General features: G+C 49.6%; 1 protein-coding gene across 8 annotated transcripts in view; it reads left to right on the top strand.

Moving 5' to 3' along the window:
• ccdc50b (coiled-coil domain containing 50b) overlaps positions 1-23596 on the top strand; it is a 51000-nt gene that overhangs the window by 21112 nt on the left and 6292 nt on the right. For 3 of the 8 annotated variants that reach the window (XM_088617588.1, XM_088617587.1, XM_088617593.1), the window contains 9 exons: positions 1075-1233; positions 3242-3304; positions 4362-4485; positions 5394-5484; positions 14778-14880; positions 17767-19101; positions 20314-20429; positions 22119-22196; positions 23420-23557. In XM_088617588.1, the coding sequence (XP_088473714.1) occupies positions 1075-1233; positions 3242-3304; positions 4362-4485; positions 5394-5484; positions 14778-14880; positions 17767-19101; positions 20314-20429; positions 22119-22196; positions 23420-23557 (2207 nt within the window). Of the gene's footprint in view, positions 1-1074; positions 1234-2943; positions 2992-3241; positions 3305-4361; positions 4486-5393; positions 5485-5517; positions 5650-14777; positions 14881-17766; positions 19102-20313; positions 20430-22118; positions 22197-23419; positions 23558-23596 lie in introns of those variants that run through there. The other 5 variants (XM_088617589.1, XM_088617591.1, XM_088617590.1 and 2 more) reach the window with 5 other exon arrangements.

Genomic DNA, 23596 nt, shown 5'->3' with positions numbered 1-23596 from the left:
TGGGCTCTGGGCTCTGGGCTCTGGGCTCTGGGCTCTGGGCTGGTAGGAGACGGGAAGCCGCAGGGCAGCTTCCGAAGATCAGTCAAGCAGTGTAAGGCAATACGCACCGCTTTCATACAGCAGACTTCATGACGGATGTCCTGGCGTGCCATACAGGACAAGCCCCAGAGCACTGCTGATCCGTCTCGCTCACTTGAACCAAGCTCAAACAAGGATACTGTCCGTTCAGCTTTAAAAGATGAAAGATGCCAGATCACCCAATGTAATGGTTTGTGGTTCAGTAGTTTCCAAAGACACTACCCCCCACCCACCCCACCCAGTTTTAAGTGATTCCTGTGAAGTTTAAACGGAAATGTTTATTGATTTTTGAAGAGCTGGAAGTACTATAACAATGCCACAGTTTCTGCAACTACGGAGACCCAAGATTCCAAAGATCGGAAATGGAGAAAGTGTTTTGTGTTTGTTTTTATGGGGAGCAAGTACAAGTTTAGTAAAGCATGATGATCAGCCCATAAGGAAAAGCCAGTCTGAAACTGAAGTTTTCCTGTGTATAGAGCAGAGCAGAAACCAGTGTAACTTCTGTTGCCAGTGGAGGTTTGTTGCGGTTTCATTCCGTATAGGAAATGGGCATGTGGTTTGTGTCAGCTGTCTGATTTACCCGAATGACCTTTTGAACCCATGTGATGCGTTTAAACAGATGGACCTTCCTCATCCTTGCAGAGCTCACCTGTGACGTATATCTTCCCCCCCCCCCATCACCATGACTGTATCGCTTTACAGTGTCTGCTTAGAATTTGTACTCAGCTGGCTTCAGGTTTGCTGCTTTCCTTATCTGCCATAGTGATGAAACGCTGTTCTGCTGCTTAGGTCAAGAGCACCTGTGTGAAATGTACATGTCTGCTGATTTCCCTGGGTGATTGGACAGTCACACACCCGGTAAAACACCCGGTTGATTCCTGAGGAGCACCGTGCACTCATGACGGGCTCTGTGAATCGGTGGAGTGGGCTCAGTCTCCGTCTTCAAGCACAGCGAAGAAGGGACATGTGCTAAAAGGCAGGTTGTGCCCTGTACAGGTGGCAGGGGAGAGAGGCACCACTCCTCTCACCAGCTGACCGAGGGGTGGGATGCCCAGCTCTCCTCCTCCTCCTCGGCTGCAGATGGGGATCGAGCTCCGGACCCCGGCAGCTGCAGCACTCTGCTTGCATCACCGGAGCCAGGGGCTCCTGCGAAAGGCGGGTACACTTCCAAGACAATAAAGGCGAAGAGGCCTGTGCTGTCCAGTCGTAGGTCAAAATATTAGGAACGGGGCGCGACCCATATTCTACAAGACTCTGACATCTCAATCTGCAAACCAGTCCCATCCAGCAGTAGTATTTAGCTGAGGCTGAGAGGGTATTTGATAAGTGGGATTGAAATATTGGGCCAGGGAAGGTGATGGCAGGTCCATGCCTATTTCTTCTTGTCTTGTTCATTTTGCTCGCACTTCCTAGGATTTTGGCCTCCACTGGACTGGCAGAAGGATCATCTTTTCTTATTTGCCCTTTGCCTCTAAACCATACATCCCTTTTCTGGGCTTTCCTGGATTGGAGCTGATGGGCCCTGGATTGTGGTGCTCTTGGTGGAGGAATTGGGTGGGGGGGAAGAAAGCTGAGGAGGAAAAAACTGTAAGATTGTGATCTCTGTGCCAGATGGCACAAAGGGCTGCATCCATAAAGATTTTTCCCTGGGCTGTGTTTGAAAACGTACTCTAATAAAATAAAGCTTTCACTGCCTACAGGGTGTTGCAAGATTTATGCGCGAGACATTGGCTTTGTCATGCTCTTCCCATTAAGAAAAAGCAGACGGGAAGTTTTATGAATACAGTCCTCAGTGGGAAGAATGATTTACGTGTCCCGTGACACCTCTTTGCCACACGTGAAACTTTTTTTACTTTGGAATGTGGGCAGCACCTCATAACTGACTTGTGTGAAGGGCTGTGTATTATTGCTTGCTGTTTTGCTTTTTAAAATTGCATTTCCTGAGAAGGGAGGGACTCTCCTAAAGTAAAATTTGCCACCTACTGTTGAGGGATTAAAATTGTATGTGTTTAGCAGCTTGATCCATTTAAGTTTTTATATCCCGCATGTTCGTCTGTACAGTACAAGCCATCACCCTTTGCCTTTTTTTTTAGCTCATTTGCACATTGAGTTAAGGAGTGAAAGGGAGCATCCAAATTGGCCAGCAGAGATGCTCGCTGGGAGAGTGAGTGAAGCCCTGCCCTCCTTTTACTGATCCTGTGCCTTGTCATTGCCGTCTGTGATTTCCGCAGTTGGCTGAATCACTCCACATTTGGGGCTTCACTTGTGGGTGACATCATCCAGTGACATCACTGACGGGCAAGCTGCTCATCCAATCGGCGCCGACTCTCCTGCAGGCTCAGCGGAGCTCCCGCATGTCTGCTGGCAAGGAGCATGGGCAGTGGTGGCAGAGCTGTGGCAGCCTCACTCCTGTCCTGGCCCAGGGTTTGTACGCTGCAATCTGCACGTTAAGAATGTTCAGAGTATAAATAGACCGAAAAGGGGTGGCTCCATATGTCAATACGATGCAGCCGTGCTGACAGTTGCCTCTGAGCCCGTTCTTGTGCAGGAGCCTGCCCCTTTTAAAAGCTGAGATGGATCATGCTGTTTGGGCAGTGGAGGTGTTGCTGCCGGCTTTCCAGCACAGTTCCCAGAGTTGCCATCAGGTCCAGGTGGAATTGGGATCGATTGTCCATTCCCAGTTTAGTCCCGGAACTGATCGCAGCTCTGACTGAGCGCTTTCCTGCCTTGGGTTTGCTTTACCACTATGGAGCACTGTAATGGAAATGAATGGGTTTGGTCTCTTAACTACCTGGCAGATATCATTTTGCATTCTTCTCATGTTTGCATAAAGTTAACAGCGTGCATCTTTTCCCTTTTGTACAGAAAATAGCACTGGGATGTTCCTTCTTCGGGGCCCAAGGCTGAAACCTTGTATGTCAACCCTTTTTCTGTTCCAGAGTGGTCTGTGCCTCTGTCTGCTTATACTATAGTCTGAGCTGTTGACATTGCGCAGTCCTTCAGCGTTTAACACCGAGAGTTTCAAACGAAATCGCTACAGATTATCAAGGTGTTAATAGTCTGCGAAGACATCGCTCCAGACATTGCAGTAACTCCCAGTTCTGTTCAGCACACCAGGTGCTTCTGCAGTGTTCTGACTCAAGCTGTGTGCTGTGTGTTGCAGTGTGCCAGTGCTTTGCTGTACTGGAAGATGGGGCATTGGCCCACAACCTACAGGAGCAGGAGAGTAAGTATGCCCCCTCTCTGTGCGTCACTAACTCCCCCTGCCTGATGCAGACTAACAGCCAGCTCATGAAAACCACTTGCCTGTGCTCGCAGCTTGTTGAGGGAAAGAGGTGTATCAAAGGAGTTAATCTGCTTTAGGATATATGAATCGGCTATCTTACCAGACAGCCCCACCTTCAATCACAAGGGCTTCCTTTATTTCTTATACGTTTTGCGGTTTAATTAATTGAAGAAATGTCGGCGCACAATCTCATTTTTCATTGATATTGGGTAATTCTCTTCCCGTTGCTTCCTGAGGTGAAAGAAAATGATATTCTCAAAGGAGGCTGTGATGCAGTGAAGAGTAATCTTTGTAACTTTGCCTTTTCCCAAAACCACAGGTTTTGGAGAATTTCCTAACCCGTTTTATAATCCTGTAGGCTTGGTTAATCTGGTTAGCTCTGGATGACACTGTTCTATTAACACATACAACCTGAAAACTAGGTAGTATTAGTAGTTTTTCTCTAATCCACTCGAAAGTATGCCTAACAGAATTAAAAATATGGCAGACACATTTTGAGATGGAGATTTGTAGCAGTTTCTTGGTGTATATCGGGTGAATCGTATGTTCTTTGCTAACATTACATTATTATAAAGAAGCCATAACATTTGCTGGTGTAGTGACATGACTGGCTAAAAATAGAGCAGTTCCTTAGCATTGCACCTCGCATTTCAAGCATGATGTCCGATCTGACAGGGGAGACGGATGTTACCTGTAGATCTGATAGCGGAGTGATTAGATACGTGGGAGGGATGAATGACAAAATCTTCTGGCGTAACGGCTTCCCTGCAGCATGGGTGGTAAGCGCTGCTGTCTTGGACTGATGTCTCTGGGTGTCACAGCCAAGAGATTAATGACGGGGGTTTGTGCAGATGAGTCGGGTGAGGAAGTGAAAAAAGCATGCTTTTAAATGCCCGCCAGCACCAGGAGTGTGTTAGCTCTGTGCCCCTCCATTTCTTCCTGCTTCCTAGTCCTTTATCTTCCTCTTTTTTTTTTTTTGGCGCTGCTCTCCCCGCAGTCGAGCAGTACTACTCCTCCAACGTGCAGAAGAACCAGCTGGTGCAGAGGGACATCCGCATCGCCCGCCGGCTGCAGGACGAGGAGGAGCAGCAGGCGCGCCTGCAGGAGGGCACCCGCCACATGTGAGCGCCCCGCCCCCTCTCCCGCCCGCGCGCTGGGGCCCGGTGGTCTCGGGGGCCCGGGATCAGCCGATGGGCTGGGGCCCGGTGGGGTCACTGGGGGGTGTTTGTGAAACAATCCGTTTGAGCTTGACGTGGTAAGCGGCGTTACCCAGAAGCCCGATCATGCAGGGCCCAGCAGGCGTCTGTCAGGCTGCTCCAGTGGCGATGGCGGGCAACAGCGTGGGGGAAAAAAAAAAAGAATCTAATTTACAAAGTGCAGGAAACCTGAAATCAGGGGTGCGCTTGAGAGGGTGTTTCCCTTCTTGGCATGCAAAGCAGTTATTTTTTTGTGCCATCAGCCCGTAAGGGGAAAGGCTTCCTAGACACGCGTTTCTGCAGGCGCGCTTCAGGTTTGAAGCGTTAATCGTTTTGCGACGAAAGCAAAGCCAGGTAATCGATCGCTCGGCTCTTGCGGACCTGTGCTGCGTCCGGCTTTGGAAAGGTGGCGGGGAATTCTGTGGCAGGCGGAAGGACTGGCTGGCCATCTTGGAGCAGAGGCCCCGTCTCTGGCCTCTCGCGTCAAGGCCTCCGGGCTGCAGTCCAGTATTCTCCTGTGATGCCTGCTGGTCAGACATAGCCAAGAGGCATGCTGAGGACGTAACTGTTGTGGACTTGCGGGGCCAGTCAAAAATGGAAAGACACTACCTAGTGACAAAGCTTCTGTCTTTTTTATGTTAGTCGGTTAATATTGCGTGTGATTAGGACCGATAAATAGACTTACCTTAACACTTAGGATGGTTTTTAGCAAACTGGTTTGTTCTCATTATCTGTTAAAAGTCTCTTGGACCGATTTGTTTTGCTTATGGGCTGGTGAATGGTGGGCCTAATTGCAACGGGGTGGAACTGAGTTTCCCTGGGTCTCGTTGCAGTGAGGAGCAGGACTCGGAATACGCGCGAGTGATTCAGGAAGAGATTCAGAGGCGCGCAGAGGAGGCACGCAGAAGGGAGGAAGAGGACGAGGTAGGAAGACAATGGCTTTGAAGAAGCGCTTCTTCTGCGTTGCTCATGCTGCTACCACACAATGTTCACACCTGCCATTGCTGAAAGTGCCAGCCCCGGGGAGGACAAGTGAAAATGGCAGCGAGCACTGCCACTTCAGCACCTGTGTCATACGCTACAATACAGGTACAGCTCAAAATCCGGGGCCCTTTCATAGATCACACAGGTTGGGTCATCTTTTAGTGCACTGCTTCAGTCGGGTTGTGAGGGCCCTGGAGTGTTCAGCAGTTGCTTGTGTGCTGGGGAGAAAACCACAGAGTCCTGGCTCCAGCGCACAAAGACTGTCTGCCAAAAGCTGGAGAGAGGGAGAGAGAAGGCTTTTCATTTTAAGTAGCTTAATACATCAGCCCAGCTTTGCCTATAGAGTGGTCCTTGTCCGGAACAAAAAAAAAAAAATCATACAGGCAGACAAATAAGCAAAAGAACAAGAAAAGCCCCTTTAATCGGTGGCCAGTGTGCCAGGACAGAATAAACCCTGCTTGACCGTTCCACCAGAGGGGCTGGACTGAGCTGAGCTGTGTCACGCTTCCAGCATGGAAAATGTCTTTTTTTAATTGAGGTGTTTACAAGCGATCTTTGTTTGGGGTGTGTGGAGACGGAGTGGGGGTGCGTGGGTGCTGGCTGACGTTTCCAGGCCAGGCAGACGATGGGTGGGTGGGTGGGGGGGGTGGTTGTGCGTCTCAAGGCAGCAGTATTGGAGATCCTGGTCGGCCCGGCTGTGGGAATACTCCTGCCGCTCAGACCCGGAATCTTGCTCTTGCTCCTGCAGGGAATGAGAGGTTTCGATCCAGTTTGAGATCGGAGGCAGGTGGGAGGTCGAAGTGCTGTGCTGCATGTTGCCTCCACCGAACAAGCCCATCCACTGCACACCTGGTTTCCTCTCCTGGGCTTGAAAGGGCCTCCTTCCTGTAATACCACAAATATTCCTTGCTCTCCTCTTGCTGTATTAAAATAAGCTTTTGTCCTGAATTCTCCTCCCACACGCTTCATCATATCTGTAGCTTTTTAATGAGTAATTTGTAAAAGATGTACACGTTAGATAGCAATAAGATGGTAAGCGCTAAAAGCTGGCAATAAGGAAAACCGGCATTAATCAGCTAATTAGCCAGCAGCTTTCTAGCACATCTACTGTCCTATTTCTCTTTACTTATGGAAAGAAGTAAAGACGTGCTGTGAAAAAGCATTTCTGATTTCCTGCATTATTGCATATTTTTCCACAGTGAATGTTATTCAATTCTTCAGCAAAACCCAATATTAGCTAAATGGGACCCCAAGTGAACAAATAACACCGAATTGTTATACTTCTGAAACTTTTTTATACTTAATTTTATCCTTATACTTTTTTAATTTATTAAATGAACAGTTATCCAACACTCAGTGCCCCTTGTGAAAACCTAATTGCCCCCTTAGACTCAGTAGATGGTTACACCACCTTTAGCAGCAATAGCTACAACCAGATGCTTCCTGTAGTTCTTGATCGGTCTCTTGGAGTGCTGTGGAGGAATTCTGCCCAACTCCTGTGTGCAGAACTGCTTCAACACAGTGACATTTGTGGGGTTTTGGGGATGAACTGCTCATTTCAGGTCCTGTCACAAGATCTCTGGATTTTGAGTAGGCCACTCCAAACCCCTCAATTTCTTCTTTTTCACCCATGGCCATGCAGACCTGCTTGTCTTTCAGATCGTTGTCTTGCTGCCTGAACCAGCTGCACTTCAGCTTTAGCCTGACACTCCCTTAGTATTCTCTGGTCCAGAGCAAGTCGTCCTGATGCAGTAAAGCATCCCCAAACCATGACACTACCAGCTGGCAATCCCCACCTTAGCCTGGACATCATTAACGAGTCACATCTTAAAAGAGCTCATTAGGCAATAGGTTAGCGACGGCTTCTTCAGCCAGCTGAGAAAAAGAATGGAGACTTGGTTTCGAAGTGCCCTTGTGCCAGTACTTCTGCAGTAGAGTATTTCCCAAGGTAGAGAGCTCTTTTGGAATGGAGACCAACCAGAAGGCTTCAATGTCCTCCAGGACCAGGGTGGAAACCCTGCTAGACCCTCTAGCTGAGTATGTGAAACTACAGTAACTCCGCAGTGCTTTTCTATGAAGGCCGTACAAGTAGCGCTCACAGTAGCGGTTTTAGAGGTCTGTTTCTTTGTAAGGTGTTTAAATGCATGAAACCTACAGTTATGTAGTCCTCCATTTTAAAGGTCTTTATGAGTAATGGTCAGGAAGGCCTAACGTATTAGCAAGAGCTATTTTAAGTAGCTCTTTTAAGTGTTTGAAGGCAGTTTTTGGAAGGGTTCCCCAGAAATCTTGCATTAAGATGAACTTTATGGAAGGATCATAGTCTGTTTTAAAATCTAGAGCGCTACACGAGCTGTACCATCCTCAGAGCCAAATTGTAGCATTTACTGCAGTCATTATCTGCTTCAGCACCCTGCAGAGATGGCCTGTAATTTAAATTGTCTTCTGAAAGTGCCTCGAGACTGACGAGTGGGGGCTGGTGGTATTAAAATGCCTTGGCTCCACGTTACAGAGGGGGCCTGTTCACATGTGGATCAGTCTTTTTAATTGCAGTGTGTCAAGTGAGTGACTGTTCTGCTGAGGCAGCTGACACGCACTGCAATAAAAGAATAAAGTTGGAGCTGTTTTTTCCCTAATGAGGTTGAAATCTGGTGGTGATTGACTCTTTCGCTTCAGGCTGCGTTTTCTCTTGGTGCAGAGAATTGGTTATGCATCAGTGGTTCCGCAGAAGTAGAAAAAATAAGATGAGAGCATCCTTTTTGAAAGTCTTGTGGGTATGATGCAGAACCCGTGATGAGGCTTAAACTGGCAAATGGGGAGGGACCGGCCAGTGGTCACACAGCAGTTTCAGACGCATAATCCACGCTGAACTGTGCAAAGGGCACTTATCCCTCAGGAAAAGGAGCTCTAAGGAGCTCTGTTTTTAAATGGGCACAAATGAATTATTCACAGTGATTATGCAGCTCTGTCTCCATAAGTCTTCTGACAGGTGTATCAGCTGCTATCGCAGCACTCTGGAGAAACAAGCTCCAAACAATCACGGACCTGTTGTAATTGACGTAGTCGAATGGCTAATAGCCTGTGAATACAGTCTAGGCCCCAAGTTATCGCTTCCACATTATCACTGAAAATTGGAGCTGCAGGTGCCCCAGAAAATATTGCTCTCCTCAAGACATTTGACCGTTCAAATCTGTCATCTGCAGGGATTTTTATCCGGCTCATTTCCAGACCCTGTGGCTCCGGGTGGATGTAGCAATCTTTAATGATGCCCTTCTTTGGGACCTGCGCGTCTAATACAGCCTTGCATCGTGGACATTATTATTTGTGCTGCTGCTCGGCTTCAGGCGCACCGCCAGCAGGATTTGAGTGACAACATGGAAGCGAGGGGGGCGTGGGGTTCCCGGCGTTGTCTGAGGGGTACCCCTCGCCGGTCGTCTTGCCATGAGTGTGGCGGGGGCAGTGTGTGCAGGCTTGTTGCCTTTCTGGTCTGGGTTGGGTGGAGAGCCCTCCCAAAGAGCCTCTTCTGACGCCTCTGGCTTAAGGGAAATAAGGTCATCCCTTCAGGAAGGGAGAAGCTCCATTTGGTTACAAGGGCTGGTGTTACAGGGGCTGTTCCCCCTCAAAGTGAGGGGGCTCCACCTCAGTTTGAGCTGCCATTGCTGTGCCAGAAAAAGAAATCGTTTGGTCTAAAACGACTGATACCGTGTATTCACCTACCACTGTAGACGGATAAGTATTGAAATACAGAAAAAGTATGGGCGTGTGTGGACCTTCAGGGCACTGTGAGCAGGGTGTGTACGTGCTCAAGACGTTGAGGTTGCAGTGTAAGCAAATTCTTGTGCGATTGCACTTCGCAGTAAGTCTGCACTTGTGCAGGTCGGTGGTGGCGGTGGAGTGCAGGTTCGTGCTCAACAGGTAGTGTTTGATTTCGGCTGCTGTGCGATGAGTTGTGCGCGGTTGGAACTTCATGCCGGGCTGCTGTGTGCAGGATTGTGTGTGCGTGCGCCAGCGCGTGTGTCGTCTTGTCAGAGCTCTGCTGTGCGCCCCGTTAACGAGGAGTTTGTGAAATGAGAGGCAATCCGAATGGGGGCATCAGCACTTTTTCCAGCTGACGAACAGGGGGCGAGAGATGAAAGACCTGCCAGTTCTCCCAGCAGAGCCTTATTTTATATTTCCGTTCCACATGTGGGGGGTCCCCTGCAGTAAATGACAGCGGGGCGCAGCCCAGGAGAGACTGGGGTTCCTGGAGGGGGCTTTAAGTGCTGACACTTGTGGAAATGAAATCTTTCTGGAACTCGTAAAGAGAAACAGCCCTGTAGGGGTTCAGGCAGAAGGGTTTCCACACACATTGCTAAAAATTTGGGAAGGCTGCTCAGTAAAGCACCTGTGCAGCTCTGTCTGATCAGGGTCCTTGCACCTCAAGCAGGCCGTCTCGGCAGAGTCCTGCCAAGCTTATGCAGCATGAGCATCTCTGACGGGCAGGGAATATGGTTCTACACAACACCAATCACGAAAAGGAGCAGTCTCAAACACCAATTAGCTGATAGCTTGAGTCTGCATGTGCTGTGAGTTCACATTAAGAGAATGTGTGGTAGTGTGAGGTTGTTGGCTACAGCAAGTATGGAGAAAATGAAACTGTTATTGCGATTAGAATATTGTTTTTATATTTTAATTAATGCAATTGACACACCCATTCTAGTTAGTCAGCATATTGGAAAACAAATGTTTGGCTTCGGTTTAGAATGTATGTATGGCTGCTTTTAAATCCCCAAATAATCTCAGAGAATCCCTAATATATTTTTAATTAAACTAGGCTCCCCATGAGCCTAGTTTTTAAGAAGTAGTTGACCTGCAGTTATAGCTGCACTGTTGATCCAATCTTGAGACAAATCTGATATTTCATCCCTTGTGATAATCTCACAAAATAAAATACCGATATTTTCTAGAACAACCCTAAATCTATCAGTACTAACTGTCTTGGCAGAAGACAATGCATGAAGTATTTTTAGACAATATCCTTATACTTAGTATAAATTACTGAGGGACCATTTTCAGACATTTCAGTATGAGAGCATCTTTACCAAGTTGTGTTGGAATCGGTCTTCTTGCATAAAAATGTGGTGAAACTGTGGTGTGTCGTCTGTATTTCTCCATTAATCCCAGTGTGGGTGACATTACTCACGTCTGTGGTGCAATTTGCATCATTTCGAGCCTGGTTATAAGCAAAGCAGCGTCTGGTGCCAATACTTGGGTTATGTCGCCATCTATTGGAAATGGCATATAAGCAATCAAAAGCTGATTCATTGACAAGCATGTCGCTGTGGCTTTATGTGGTAATAAAATGCACAGATGTTTTTGGTTGGTTTCAATGTATTATTCTATCAGATTTATCAGGACCTATTTCTGCAGAATGTGAACTGTGCGCTGTAGTAAGTTGTAGTAACGTGCATCGGTATCTCATTGTCAAATCTTGACTTGTTTTGTTTGGTGGTGAGACCACAGGTTTATTCATGAACAAATATCTTTTAAACCACCTTCTTTCTCGGCTTTCTGTCTGGAATGTTTTTAATCACAGAACTTTAGAAGGGCTGATCTGCTGCCCTGCAGTCCCACAGCCAGAACTACAGCTCCCCGAAGGGAGATTCTGAGAAGCTTATCAGGTTTTTAAACCTGTGCTTCACAAATGCACAACATCAGAGTTGACTTGTTTACCCTGAAGCTAACCAGTCTCGCTTCCTCTAAATCCTTTTTCACATCTTTACTAAATTCAACTTACTCTTTTTCTTTGGTGTTGTGTAGTGGAGTTTTTACAGATATCCAGTTAAAAGTACAAAACCTGGTGGGGAAAAAAGCATCCTTGAGCTCAGTTAACGCCTTCAGCTGTCCTTGCCACATTTTCCAGGTGGGCTATTGAAAGTGTGCTCACATGTGGAATTAGTGTGGCTTGGCAGCAGCTCATTACAGGGGGTGGTCAGGTCAGCCCAGTCCATCTTTGGAGTACAGCTCCCCTCTATTTCAGATATTTTTACTCCTCACTGCCTCAGGAAGGCTGGAAGTATTGTGAAGGACACCAGTCATCCTGGCTCCTCACTGTTCTCCCCCCTTCCCTCTGGTGAGCGTTATGGGAGTATAAAGGCATGAACATCCAGACTCAGAGACAGCTTCTTCCCTCAAGCTGTCAGATTACTGAACTCTACCCCCACCACTGGCTCACACTGATGGGTTTTTTTTCTCCAAGATGTATGTTATTTAACTTGTTGTTGCTGTCACTGCTCTGTGTTTTTGTTTTTGGTGTTTCCTTGATGTCCTTGTATAGGAGCACACATGCAAATAAGCATTTCACTGCACTTGTCTGCCTGACAATAAACTCTACTACTCTACTCAGTTTAAAGTAGACCTAAACAAAAGTGCGAGTGTTTAACTCCTTGAGTGCAGAGATTGGAAGGAACTGGGCTTGAATGCACGCACATGGGTGGTCTACAGTAAACACACTGTACACTGAATGAATCCTTGGGTGCCGACTGTCTTCAGATACAAGTTCATTGCTGTATTTGTGCCCCCAGAGCCGGGGTCCTGGTTGTGCCTTTACACCAGAGCTGGATCAACACCTCAGCCTCCGTGCTGATTGACTTTGTTGGAGGCAGAGTTGCGTTGTTCCTGTTGTCTTACTGATCTGGGTCTGCGTGTCTGCATCAGGCAGAGACATTTTCACTAATTGACCTAAGGGGGAACTTGAGTCAGGGTACGTTATACCCACCTAGAGTGGAATTCATCCAGCATTAACATCACTCCTCTTACAAACAGTGCTGTCTTTTATGCCCAAGAAGTACAATATTACATATCTAATTGACAGTGGCTTCTACAGAACAGTGACCGCCCCGCAGTAACCATACTGGGCCACTGAGGAATTTATTTTACTTGTATAACTAAATTTCAGCCAGTGAATCTCTTTTTGGAAGCGCCAAAGCATTTTCTACAAACACACATTCGCCCCTGCCTAGGAACAGAGCTTTCACTGAATTGTCTTCCTGGATATCGTAATGGAGATGTTTGCTGTTCGGTTAACACAGCGGTCACCATCTCACAGTGGGGACTTGTATCTTTTTTTTTTTTGGTTGCACTTGTCTCTTTCTGTAAAAAGAAAATGTTCTCGCTTTACAATGACGTTACGCGGGCGACCAGCGAAAGGCGAGACGACCCTTTTTTTCGACTGGTCAGTCGTCGCAGTACGTGGTGGTCCGGCCGCAGGGCCGGCGTGACGTCCTGTTTCCAGCGCTGAGGCCGTCACCCAGTCACGCCTGTTTCCACCGGGCGATGGAAACTGAGCTGGAAACGCTCAGCGAGGGAGGTCAGTGTGAGACCGAGGCAGCCCACAGGGAGGAAATGAACCCCCCCCCTCGACCCGAGCTCTCTGACTCTTCTTGTGAAGGAGCCCAGATGACGTGGCTCGGGGCTCAGGGGCGGGGGGGTTTGAAGACACCGTGTCCTCTGCTGGGAAGATGAAATAACTGGTGAAGGCGATCTTGCCGAGCAGGAGGAGGGCTTAGAGGGGCTCTGGCTCTCTGGAAACCCCCCTCCTCCGCCCCCCCCCCCCTTCTCAGTTTAGCACGTAGCTGCAGTGACACTACGCAAGCTGGGGGCTGCGTTCTTTTAGAGTCTATTTCTGCTAGTTTGGTTTTCACTGGCTGGCTCCCCTGGCAGCTTCGTTTACAGTCAGGCTGCAGGTGTTTCTGCACTGTTGTCGGCCCAGACGGCTCGTAATTTCCTGCTCCTTCCCCCCCACTCTCCTTTCCATTCATCGCAGCCTTGCAGTCTCGCTGTGCGTGCCTGAACACGGGACCTGCTTGTGCTAGACTTACTGTACCTGCACAGTCGAGGCTAACCGGGAGGGTCTCCGGTAGATCCTCAGTCGGCATGCACAGCTCCCCTTGAAATGGGCTTTCCTGACCATTGTTACGTCCTTGCATGTGTTTCTGGGATTACAGCCGCAGAGCCCTTAACAGTTTCGTTGATCGAAGCAGAACCCCGTTTCTATACCACAAAGTGATCCCACAGGCCGAGCAGATGGGATTCACTCCAAATGCCATTTCCTTCTCGTAGAGGTGGGTGTCTTAAGAGCCGTGGTTCTCAAACCGTGGCAGAGCGCCCCCAGGTGGTACGACAGATGACCCTGGAAATTTGTTGTGTGCACAGGAAAAATTGGGAATTAAAAATGGAATAATTTTGAATAATTCAAAATTATGTAAATTTTTCATCTGTTTACTTAATCGGTTTCAGAAAGCTCGAGACGGGTTTTCATATTTTCTATTTTAATAATTAGTGTGAAATACGCAGCCTACGTACTTAGCTACTGTACGTCGATACAGAGCGCGCTAATACTTGTGCTCAAACTCCTCTCCAGCTTCCAGAGAGACAACTTAGTGCCACATTCGACAACAGAGCAAGTGATCGAAAATGAATACCTCGCAAAAATCAAGTATCCTTTCATGGCTGAAAGGAATAGACGCCAAGAGTACTGACGAACGAGGTGGATTATACATCGGCCACCGACACTAGATCTGCTGCTGAACCTGACACAGACAGCACTGCTAGCGTTAGCAAGTGTCGGGCTGTTTTTATTATATGTGAGCATGTGTGCGCATGCGCTCAAGTTGGTCATTGAGATTTTCTGGGGTTCCTATGAGAAGATGACTTGTAGGTGGTACTTGGATGCCTTGGTTTGATCAGGGGTGGTACTTGGTCCAGAAAGTTTAAGAACCCCGTCTTGGGGAAATCGGGGATACCACAGCACTGGCTGCTGTCTCAACAGCTCCTTATTCTGAATTAACGTTGCGCTGAAACTGGTGTGAAAGACGCTGTGGCCAGAGGTCACATTACAGCCATTGTTGGAGAGCTGTCCTGGGTTAAGTGCCACATGGTCGTAGCGTCTGGCCAACAGAGTTTCTAACTCCGTCCTGCCATCGAAAATACTTAAAATAGCTTGAAAGTTAAATTGTTGTAAATAAAATAGAGCGCTGTGCTGGAATGAGAATTGGAAGATCTGGGATAATGCAGGACCAGAACTGGAAACACCGATACCCGTCTATGGCAATCTTCTGAGACTGGGAATTGTTTCTTATTGCTCTGCTGTAAACTCTTTCTAGCGCATGTGCGCTGCTTTAGAAAATGCTCCAGTCAAGTGACTGCTTAGTACTCACTTTACAGCCTCAAAGAACTTCTGAATGTGTTTGTGACAGGAAATAGCCAAAAGGCTGCAGGAAGAGGAGGAGCTGGAGATCAGAAGGCGGAGGCTGGACAGCAGCTGCCAGAGCGATGACAACGGCCTCTCGACCATTGGAGGTATGGTAGGAACAGTGTCGCCCCTTTCGCACAAACAGAATTGTAGCACCGCAGCTCGGGGGGGGGTTTAAAATGAGATGGCACCTTCAGAGAGAAGACTAGGGAAACACAAAAATGTATCTTCTGCTGCTGTGCTCTCAATGCAATCATTCTTGAAGGCCTTAAATGCCAGGACAAGCACAGAATATATATTGAACCGCAGCATGTAAAAGCATTCATATCAACGACATGAGAGTATTCACTCTGACCAGCTGCCAGAGAGAGTCACAGGGTCAGAGGACAAAAAAAGGCCTGTCTCAATTCTACAAGATAGTTTTTGTGCATGTGGACCTATATAATGAAAAACATATCTTTGGGATACGTGTATATCCTTTAGCAGTATTTAAAAAGGCTGAGAGGAAATGTGGTTATAGAATTGCCGCACAAACATTTGCGTTGTCACCATTGTGACAGTGAGGCTGCTTGCCTGAAATAAGGCTCCTGTTACTTAGAAAGAAGACCTATTACTTTTGCACAAGCCCTTCATCCCGAGAACATTATAGGGATGAGATGCTTGTGCAAAGTTCCCTGGCAGTACAGGAAAGGAAGTAAGGGTATAATATCCACCAGTGTTGACTATTACTATTATGAAGCCTGCAGTTGGTTCCATGTCTGTTACTGCTCCCAGCTAAAGCATCGGCCTGGTTTCCTCTGTTCAGAGGGAAATATTGCAAAGCTTCCTGCTTCGTCCTGTGGGTTCCTGACTGGAAGAGCAGAACCTCAGTGTTCACAGAAATCGCAATAATGTAACAAGCTAAATGACGTGTTTTCATGTTCACGCATGAGTGGCAGTTGGAGGCCAGTCACTAGATTGAGAGAAATAAGGCACTAGCACTTTCAGTGCATCTCTAAGAACAGAATAGTCCTGGCTTCTGCGCTGTGGGTTTGAAATCACTTCAAGCAAACATTTACAGTATCAGGACTGTCGAAGTGTAGACTGCCTGACTTATGTGCTTCCCTAACCAAAAGTTTTTTTTTAAATAAAATCTTTAATCCCTGCAGACAGTTGAAGTCGATTTTCAAAAGCATCTCATCGTTCCAAAGGTTGAATGCATTCAGCTTGTGAAAATGGGAAGATAACGTGCTTTGCACACAAAGGAAAAATGGAAGTTACCATGGAGATGAGACAAAGGGAAATGTCAGCCTTATCGTCCTTGATAAATAATAACTGTCAAGCTTTCAATCTTTGTGTTGATAAAGTTACGCGCGTGCTGTGTTGATGGGATTTTTGTCTGTGTTTATCCTGCCAGACTCGGAATATACACGAGACACAGCAGGTGTTTCCCTCTCCTGCTCCCAGGGTCTCTTCTATCCCAGGACCGATCAGCTCTCCTGTTCCAGTTTGTCTGGAGTAAAATTCGGAAGACCCTATGTTAGCTCTTGGCTCGAGTTCCGTTCTCTGTTCAGTTGTGTTACAGATCCGAGGGGTTTATTCATGTAGGAGGTGGTTTTGAAATCTGTAATTGTCTGAGTCAAACAAAAAGATTTGCAAACGGAAAAAGTCACACGACTATCACTTTTTTTTTTGTAGTGGAACAAGTCTGAATTGATGAAATTGAAGCATTTTTTTTCGTTTAAAGGGAAAATATCGAAGTAACGACTTTTAATTTCTGCCCGCAGTGCTTCCGTTCGTGAGTAGGTAGAAGCTGACTTTTTTTTTGTCTAATTTTATAACTCTCAGAATTCTAATTTTATAACCCTCCGATGTTTTTCAAGACGGAAATTCAAACATTGGCAGTGTTTTTGCTTGTGGTTTGGCAGGCCTGATCAGTGAATGTCGTGGGTTTAGGTGTGCAGTTCGAATGAATGCGTGGCTTGCCTGGAAGAAACTGGGCTGCGTTGCTTCACTAACTCATATGCTCTTGAGTAGATGGCTAAGCTGGTCTAGCTCTGCTCCTGAATCTCTGGAATTCTTTCCCAATCCGCACACTGTGATCTAAGCTCTTTGGTTTTGCTTTTAAACAGGACGTTCTTTCTGTTTAGTGTCCTCTCAATGCCTGCACGTAAGCCCTAAACATGGGGACTTGTGGTTTCCTGTTTGTAGCTTGGCAGTTCTTCCAGTCACTGACCATGATTTGACAGAACCACAAATACTGTTCTGGCCTCTCTCCTCCCAGCAGGTTGTTATGCAGCTTTGCTTGGAGTGATTCTCCTCATCTTATTCCAACACTCATTTCTAAACTGTGCATTTTGATTTGGAAGCATATTTATCAAGAGGCCCTGGCTACATTTTGATCAGCCTGATCATTTTTGACACCCTCTTGATGCTTCTCCCCTCCTCTAGCTAGGATGTGCTTTCCAGTGCCCGAGTTCTAGGTGGAGTCTGATTTAAGATTCTGAACTAGAAAGCCATCTTGGGAAATTGATGTAGAATTGTCCCCTGCTACACACAAACTGATCAGCACACGTGCAGAGATGATCATTTTCCATACATAAACACGGTGACTGCAGAAATCTTTTTTTTGTCAGAAATTGGGCTGCTTGTAAACTGCAGCATAAACTGTGCAACATAAAAGCACCAGATTTCCTATTCATATCTTTTTCCTTATGCGTCAGGAATAACAAATCCTCTTACCGAGCACCTGTGCTTTTTTTAATTAGTTTTCCTTTGATTAGTTCTGGAGTGGATAAGGTGGTCGATGTGTTTTCTTTTCATTTTGTATCGGTAGCGCTGTGCGTTGTTGTATGACCATTACTAATCTTTCAGATCTCGCAGCCCGTGCTGGTCCTGCCTGACAGCTTTATTAACCAGAGACCGCCGACTGACCGTGCCTAACTCTCCCCCCCCACTAACCTGCTTACGCCCCGCTCCATTGCTTTGTGTTTGCATGTTTGGCTTGATTAAAGCGAGCTCCAGCCCGCCGGCCCAGCCTGCACGCAACTGCCGCGGCGAAGGAGAGGGCGAGCTCTTCCAGCCTCCAGCCAGCAGAGGGGGCTCATCTGCCCCGCCCGCTAAGCCTGAGGGGGAGGCCGAGGAGCACCGCGGGCCTCGTTCCGAGTCCGAGCACTCGGTCTGCCGAAGCCGCCTCGTGCCCAGGGCGAGCAGGGCCCAGGCTGGCACCCTGGGGCTCGCTGCCAATCGCCTGGGAGACTCGGGCACTTCATGGGACGGCCCTGAGGACGAGGACCCCTTACTCGCCTCCGCCGCCCCCCGCAGCGCCCAGAGTCGCAGACCGGAGAAGCCGCTCAGTGCCGCTGTGGCCCTGCACCACGCCCGTGCCGGCCTCGCCATGGGAGGGGGGGGGCAGCACGGCGATTTCCTGGGGTTCGGGGCCAGGGCAGGGGAAGGAGGCCCGAGGGCGTGGGGACAGGGCGGGGGCGCGCCCGCGCGGCGCAGTCGCAGCTTCCACGGAGATTTCAGGAGGGCGGAGGGCGGGGAGAGCTGCGATCGCCCCAGCGGGTTGCGCATCCGAATCAGGGTGAACAGGTGGAGGGAGGGAGGCGGGGAGGCGGCCCAGGTCCGCCATGTGCACTTTAAAGACGAGGGAGGACGTCATCATAGCTACCACGGCGGCGACAGTCGCCACAGCGGCGCCGGGGGTGTCGCAATAAAACTCCGTTATGTCAAGGGGGGGAGGGGAGGTTCTAGCAGAAGTTACCATGGAGACGAGACAAAGGGAAACGGCAGCCGTCTCTGCGGCGACTTCCTAGAGAGGGATGCAGCAGCGAGGCGCAGTTACCGTGGAGATCGCAGGGACGGAAGGAGCAGCCAGGGAGAATACGCGGCCGAGGAAAGCGGTCGGCTTCAGTGTGGCGATTTCATACCGAGGGGCAGTTGCCACGGAGAGTTTAGGGATGGAAGGAGGTCTATCGGGGTGAGCCGTGGAGATTACAGGGAAGAGGAGGATGGGCATCGTCGCATCGGCAGTTTCCACGGTGACCGCAGAGCGCCCGGCGACAGGGTTCGCCGCGATGGCGATTACAGCGATGTCGGCTCAAGCGACGAGTACGACGGGGAGACCTTCCATGCAGGTGGCCATGGAGGAACGAGGCACAGGGGTGGAGGGGGCGGGCCGGGCGGTGCCGGCGGTGACCGTGGCGGCCGCGGGGCACGGCGGAGAGCCAGCAGGCGCGGGGGCGGGGCTGAGGACTCCAGCTCGGAGGAGGGGGGTGGGAGGAGCCAGCAGGACCTCGCTCGGCGCCGGTGCGGCTGGTCGGCCAGCGCCGGGGGCAGGAGATCAGGTAACGGCGGCCGCCCCTCTGCCTGGGGGCCGGAGGGCGAAGACCAGCGGGCCACTGGCCTCTCGGCCTCTGCCCGCCCTGCAGCCAGGCTCCTGTCACTTGGCCAAAACCATGTGTGCTTCACGTCAAAGCTGCTCACCTTCTGAAGGCAGTTCTGGAAGGTCCATATCCAGGAAGAGACATGGCAGGAAGGGTCAGGTGTAGTAGATCTGCTTCCAGCTGGTGCTTCGGTTGGCCTTCATTTTGAAAGAACTGAAGCAGAGCAAGTTCTCCCCAGTGGAAGAAAAGGTGGAGAAAGTGAGCGATGGTAATTGAGGCTTCCCTTCCCTGAAATGCACACTGCTGGACCACAGCGCCAGCACAACGTTAAGCAGTTAGCTCTGTGGACCTCTCAGGTGTGAGCCAGATCACGTGGGTGCAGCGAACGTTTTAGAAAGCACTATCCATGGTTTTGTTGCTTGCTGTACGATCTACATACGGTGTGATGTGATTGTGAAATATCCAGGGGTGGAGGAGTGGAACACTTCCTGTCTTTCTTCTCTCTGGACTGTGGCTTTCATCTGCCGGGGCCTCCCTTCAGGTTGTGGTTGACGGCAGTTCGCACACCCAGTGGGGTTAGATCAGGGGTCAGTATCTCTGGTTCTGGAGAGCCGCAGTGTCTTCTGCTTTTCGTTCTGACTCCGCACCAATTGACTTAATTGGATCGGTCAATCGCTTAATTATGAGGCGTTAACAGATCTTCAGATCTCTGCTTACTGACCTTCTAAGGCAGTGTATAAAACTCATAGGGTAGTGGGTCTCCGTGGCCAGATGAGCTGACCCATCAGTCCTTGGTCAGCGGAAGTGTCTGTCCAGCTTGACACGCGTTGCTGTTAAATAGTCACCTGGGGGAAGGACCTTGATAGATGCAACCCATAATCTCAGAACGAGTGCTGTGATTTTTTTTTTTACTGCTTTTACTGCTTTGCTGGTTTGCCAAACAAAGAGAAGAAAAGGGAACTCTTTCTCCTGCGCATCTTTGGGGAAATTCCCAAATCAATTGTTCTTCCCAAAGAAACGGAGGTGTAAATTCTGGGCTGGCCAGCGGATGTTGGAAGATCGGGGTGCTGCGTCGCTTTCCTTTGGGGGCTTGGCTTCCCTGTCCTCCCTCTCGGCCTGTTCCCGGCCATGCCAGGCGGGCCGGAGCTGGCTCAGGACTGTGCTGTCTCCTAGGGGCCGACCTGTGCCAGGAGGTGGCGGCGCTGGAGCTGGGGGCGCTGGAGCAGGTGCTGCAGGACGAGGAGCTGGCCCGCCGGCTGCAGGACGAGGAGGAGCTGCTCCTGAGAGTGGTACTGTCCCGAGCGCTGACCCACACCCCGACCCGGGACAGAACCTGTCTACAGCCCGTACAGGACAGCGCTGACCCACACCCCGACCCGGGACAGAACCTGTCTACAGCCCGTACAGGACAGCGCTGACCCACACCCTGACCCGGGACAGCACCTGTCCACAGCCCGTACAGGACAGCGCTGACCCACACCCCGACCCGGGACAGCACCTGTCCACAGCCCCTACAGGACAGCGCTGACCCACACCCCGACCCGGGACAGCTCCTGTCCACAGCCCGTACAGGACAGCGCTGACCCACACCCCGACCCGGGACAGCACCTGTCCACAGCCCGTACAGGACAGCGCTGACCCACACCCCGACCCGGGACAGCTCCTGTCCACAGCCCGTACAGGACAGCGCTGACCCACACCCCGACCCGGGACAGCTCCTGTCCACAGCCCGTACAGGACAGCGCTGACCCACACCCCGACCCGAGACAGAACCTGTCCACAGCCCGTACAGGACAGCGCTGACCCACACCCCGACCCGAGACAGAACCTGTCCACAGCCTGTATAGGACAGCGCTGACCCACACCCCGACCCGGGACAGCACCTGTCCACAGCCCGTACAGGACAGCGCTGACCCACACCCCGACCCGGGACAGCACCTGTCTACAGCCTGTATAGGACAGCGCTGACCCACACCCCGACCCGGGACAGCACCTGTCTACAGCCTGTATAGGACAGCGCTGACCCACACCCCGACCCGGGACACAGTCCCACTGCAGCCCGTGTAGGACAGCACCTGTCTACAGCCCGTATAGGACAGTGCTGACCCACACCCCGACCCAGGACACAGTCCCACTGCAGCCCGTGTAGGACAGTGCTGACCCACACACCGACCCGGGACAGAATCCCGTATCAGAGAGGGTTTTTTTCACCCTGAGCACGGCCTGTTTTGGTTCAAGAAGCTCTAACTCTTTCAGTTCAAGGTTTATGTCAGTCTCTCACTGGACAGTTCTGTTGCTACTGTTCAATTACCCACATGCAGTCGTCCCATAGCATTTGTTCAAAGTAAGCTACAAGCAGATAAACAGTTTAATTTGACCATTATATATCATTATGTTATTTAAATATTATAGATACCACCAGATTAAGTTTCACAATACACGTATGTGCTGTTCACTGTGTTGTTCTTTATGCATGTTCTCAAAAGACACAGAAATAACTCTGAAGCACATCAGGTGAAATTGAATGCACTTCTCGTTCAGGTGCTGTCATTTATACCACGATTATAGTAGCACCTTTATTCTGAAATATTCAGTTCCTAGTAAGCTTCCCTGACTGGGTGTCACAGCAGGCCAGGCCAGTCCAGACCTCCACCACAGATCTGTGAACCTGCCTGCAGAAGAACTGTGCTGTTGAGCCAGGTTTTTAGTCAGTGCCTCACGAACCCCAGGCTCTCTGTGGAATTTTCTTTCATTTTTATTTGTCCTTTATACAACCAGATGATTAAGTTAAGAGAGAATTCCTGCTTACAGTGACGACCCTGCTCAGGCATGCCACATTCGAACCCACAACCCCCTAGCCATTTCATATTTCATTTCAGTGCAGAGGAGTGTACTGTAGGGCACGCACTTGCAGTTCAGGCGCGTGAGTCTCCAGATCCGGAGTGTACCCTCTGTGACTCGGACCGCTGTTGTTTCAGAGCCCTCCGGCCTCACCCGGCTTGCAGAACCCCGACCCAGCGGAAGACTTCATAGCCGCCCAGGTGGCTCAGGATGAGGTATGCACGACTCCCTGGGGGGGCGTCACTCTTGCTCTTGGGGGCAGCTGCTGTTGGTTTTGGTCCTGTCGGGCTGCCCATTGGAGTTGGCATGGCTCTGAAGACGTTAACCTTCCAGTCCTCTTGAGTACGTAGCGGGGCCGTGCTCCGCCGGCCTGCGTCTGTGCACCTGCGTCTCCAGACACACTGAGGCTGCTGCCACTCCCCCAAGGAGCCCGCAGTCTGGGCCTCGGCCGCCTGTCTGGGATGTTTTTTTCCAAGAAACGGCCGGGTGAGATCTCCTGATCACTAAGTTACCAGCTCCCTGATGGGCTCCTCTTGTTTTGTGGCCTCTTCTGTGTTCTTGAGTGTTCTCTGTCCTGCATCCCAGATGAGTTGACCTGTGGATTCCACCTGTGATCCTGTGTCCTTTTTTTGCTACTGGTTCTGCTGAAGTCCCCCGTCACCTTTGTACGAGTTTGAAGGGGTGTCGCTAAACTCATTTTAAGGGTGTATTATCTTTTTTATGGTGCGATGACAATTCAGAACATATTCCAATTCCAAATGAGGTCTTAGCTCTAAAAAATGCTTGAGCACAGCATTTGTTCATTTTAAAGTCTGCACTTTTTCAGATATTCACTTGCTCCCTGACGAAAGAGAAGAATCCACTTGCACGTTCAGATCCCTTTAGCACATTGCTTCTTGCAGCTCAGACTGGGCAATAGAAAGGCCAAAATGACAATAAAGCATAGAGACAAAACCCCAAGCTCTGCATTCAATGAATACTGTAACACTATTTCATTCATGGGTTGCTGAAAAGAACTGTTGCACAGGTGAATGCAGGTATAGCTGGTCTCATCAGCATCCTTAGTGATGGCCTTTTTTTGCTGTTGTATTAATGCATCGTTTTGGATCCTAAATCTCTGTGGTTCTCCCTTCCTAGTTTAGTTATTGGTTATGTGAATAAAACATTTGAGCCAAGGCAGTCTAGAAGCACAAAGACCTTTTCTGCACTCAACGTTGTCAATTTTATTTCTGGAGCCTTATTTACTAGAATATCTATCATCCCTTCCACTCTCATGGCAAGTAATGACGTTTCTTGCATCGAACCCGGACTGCATGTGGGAGAGATCTTGGGTGCTGCCATGCGAGTGTTAAGGTGCTAATGAACCAGTGGTTTAGTGTTGTGATACCTAGTAGTCCAGGTTGACCAGCCCTGTGCTCTCTCTGTCTCCCTCTCTCAGGAGATCGCCCACTTCATGCAGCAGCAGGAGATGAAGACCCAGCGCCGGTCACGCGATTTGGAAGGTCAAGGGTCATTGCGGCGCGAACACAGAGACCCCGGCGACCCACCCGAGAGGAGGCGTGGCCGAGAGAGAAAGGTACTGCCCACAGGGGGTGCCACTGCCACGGTCTCCCAC

This window comes from Lepisosteus platostomus, chromosome 23 (assembly GCF_059453375.1).
Source record: "Lepisosteus platostomus isolate fLepPlt1 chromosome 23, fLepPlt1.hap1, whole genome shotgun sequence".
NCBI lineage: Eukaryota > Metazoa > Chordata > Actinopteri > Semionotiformes > Lepisosteidae > Lepisosteus > Lepisosteus platostomus.
Note: the sequence above shows the minus strand (reverse complement) of the source record. Positions and strands in the feature narration are given on the sequence as shown.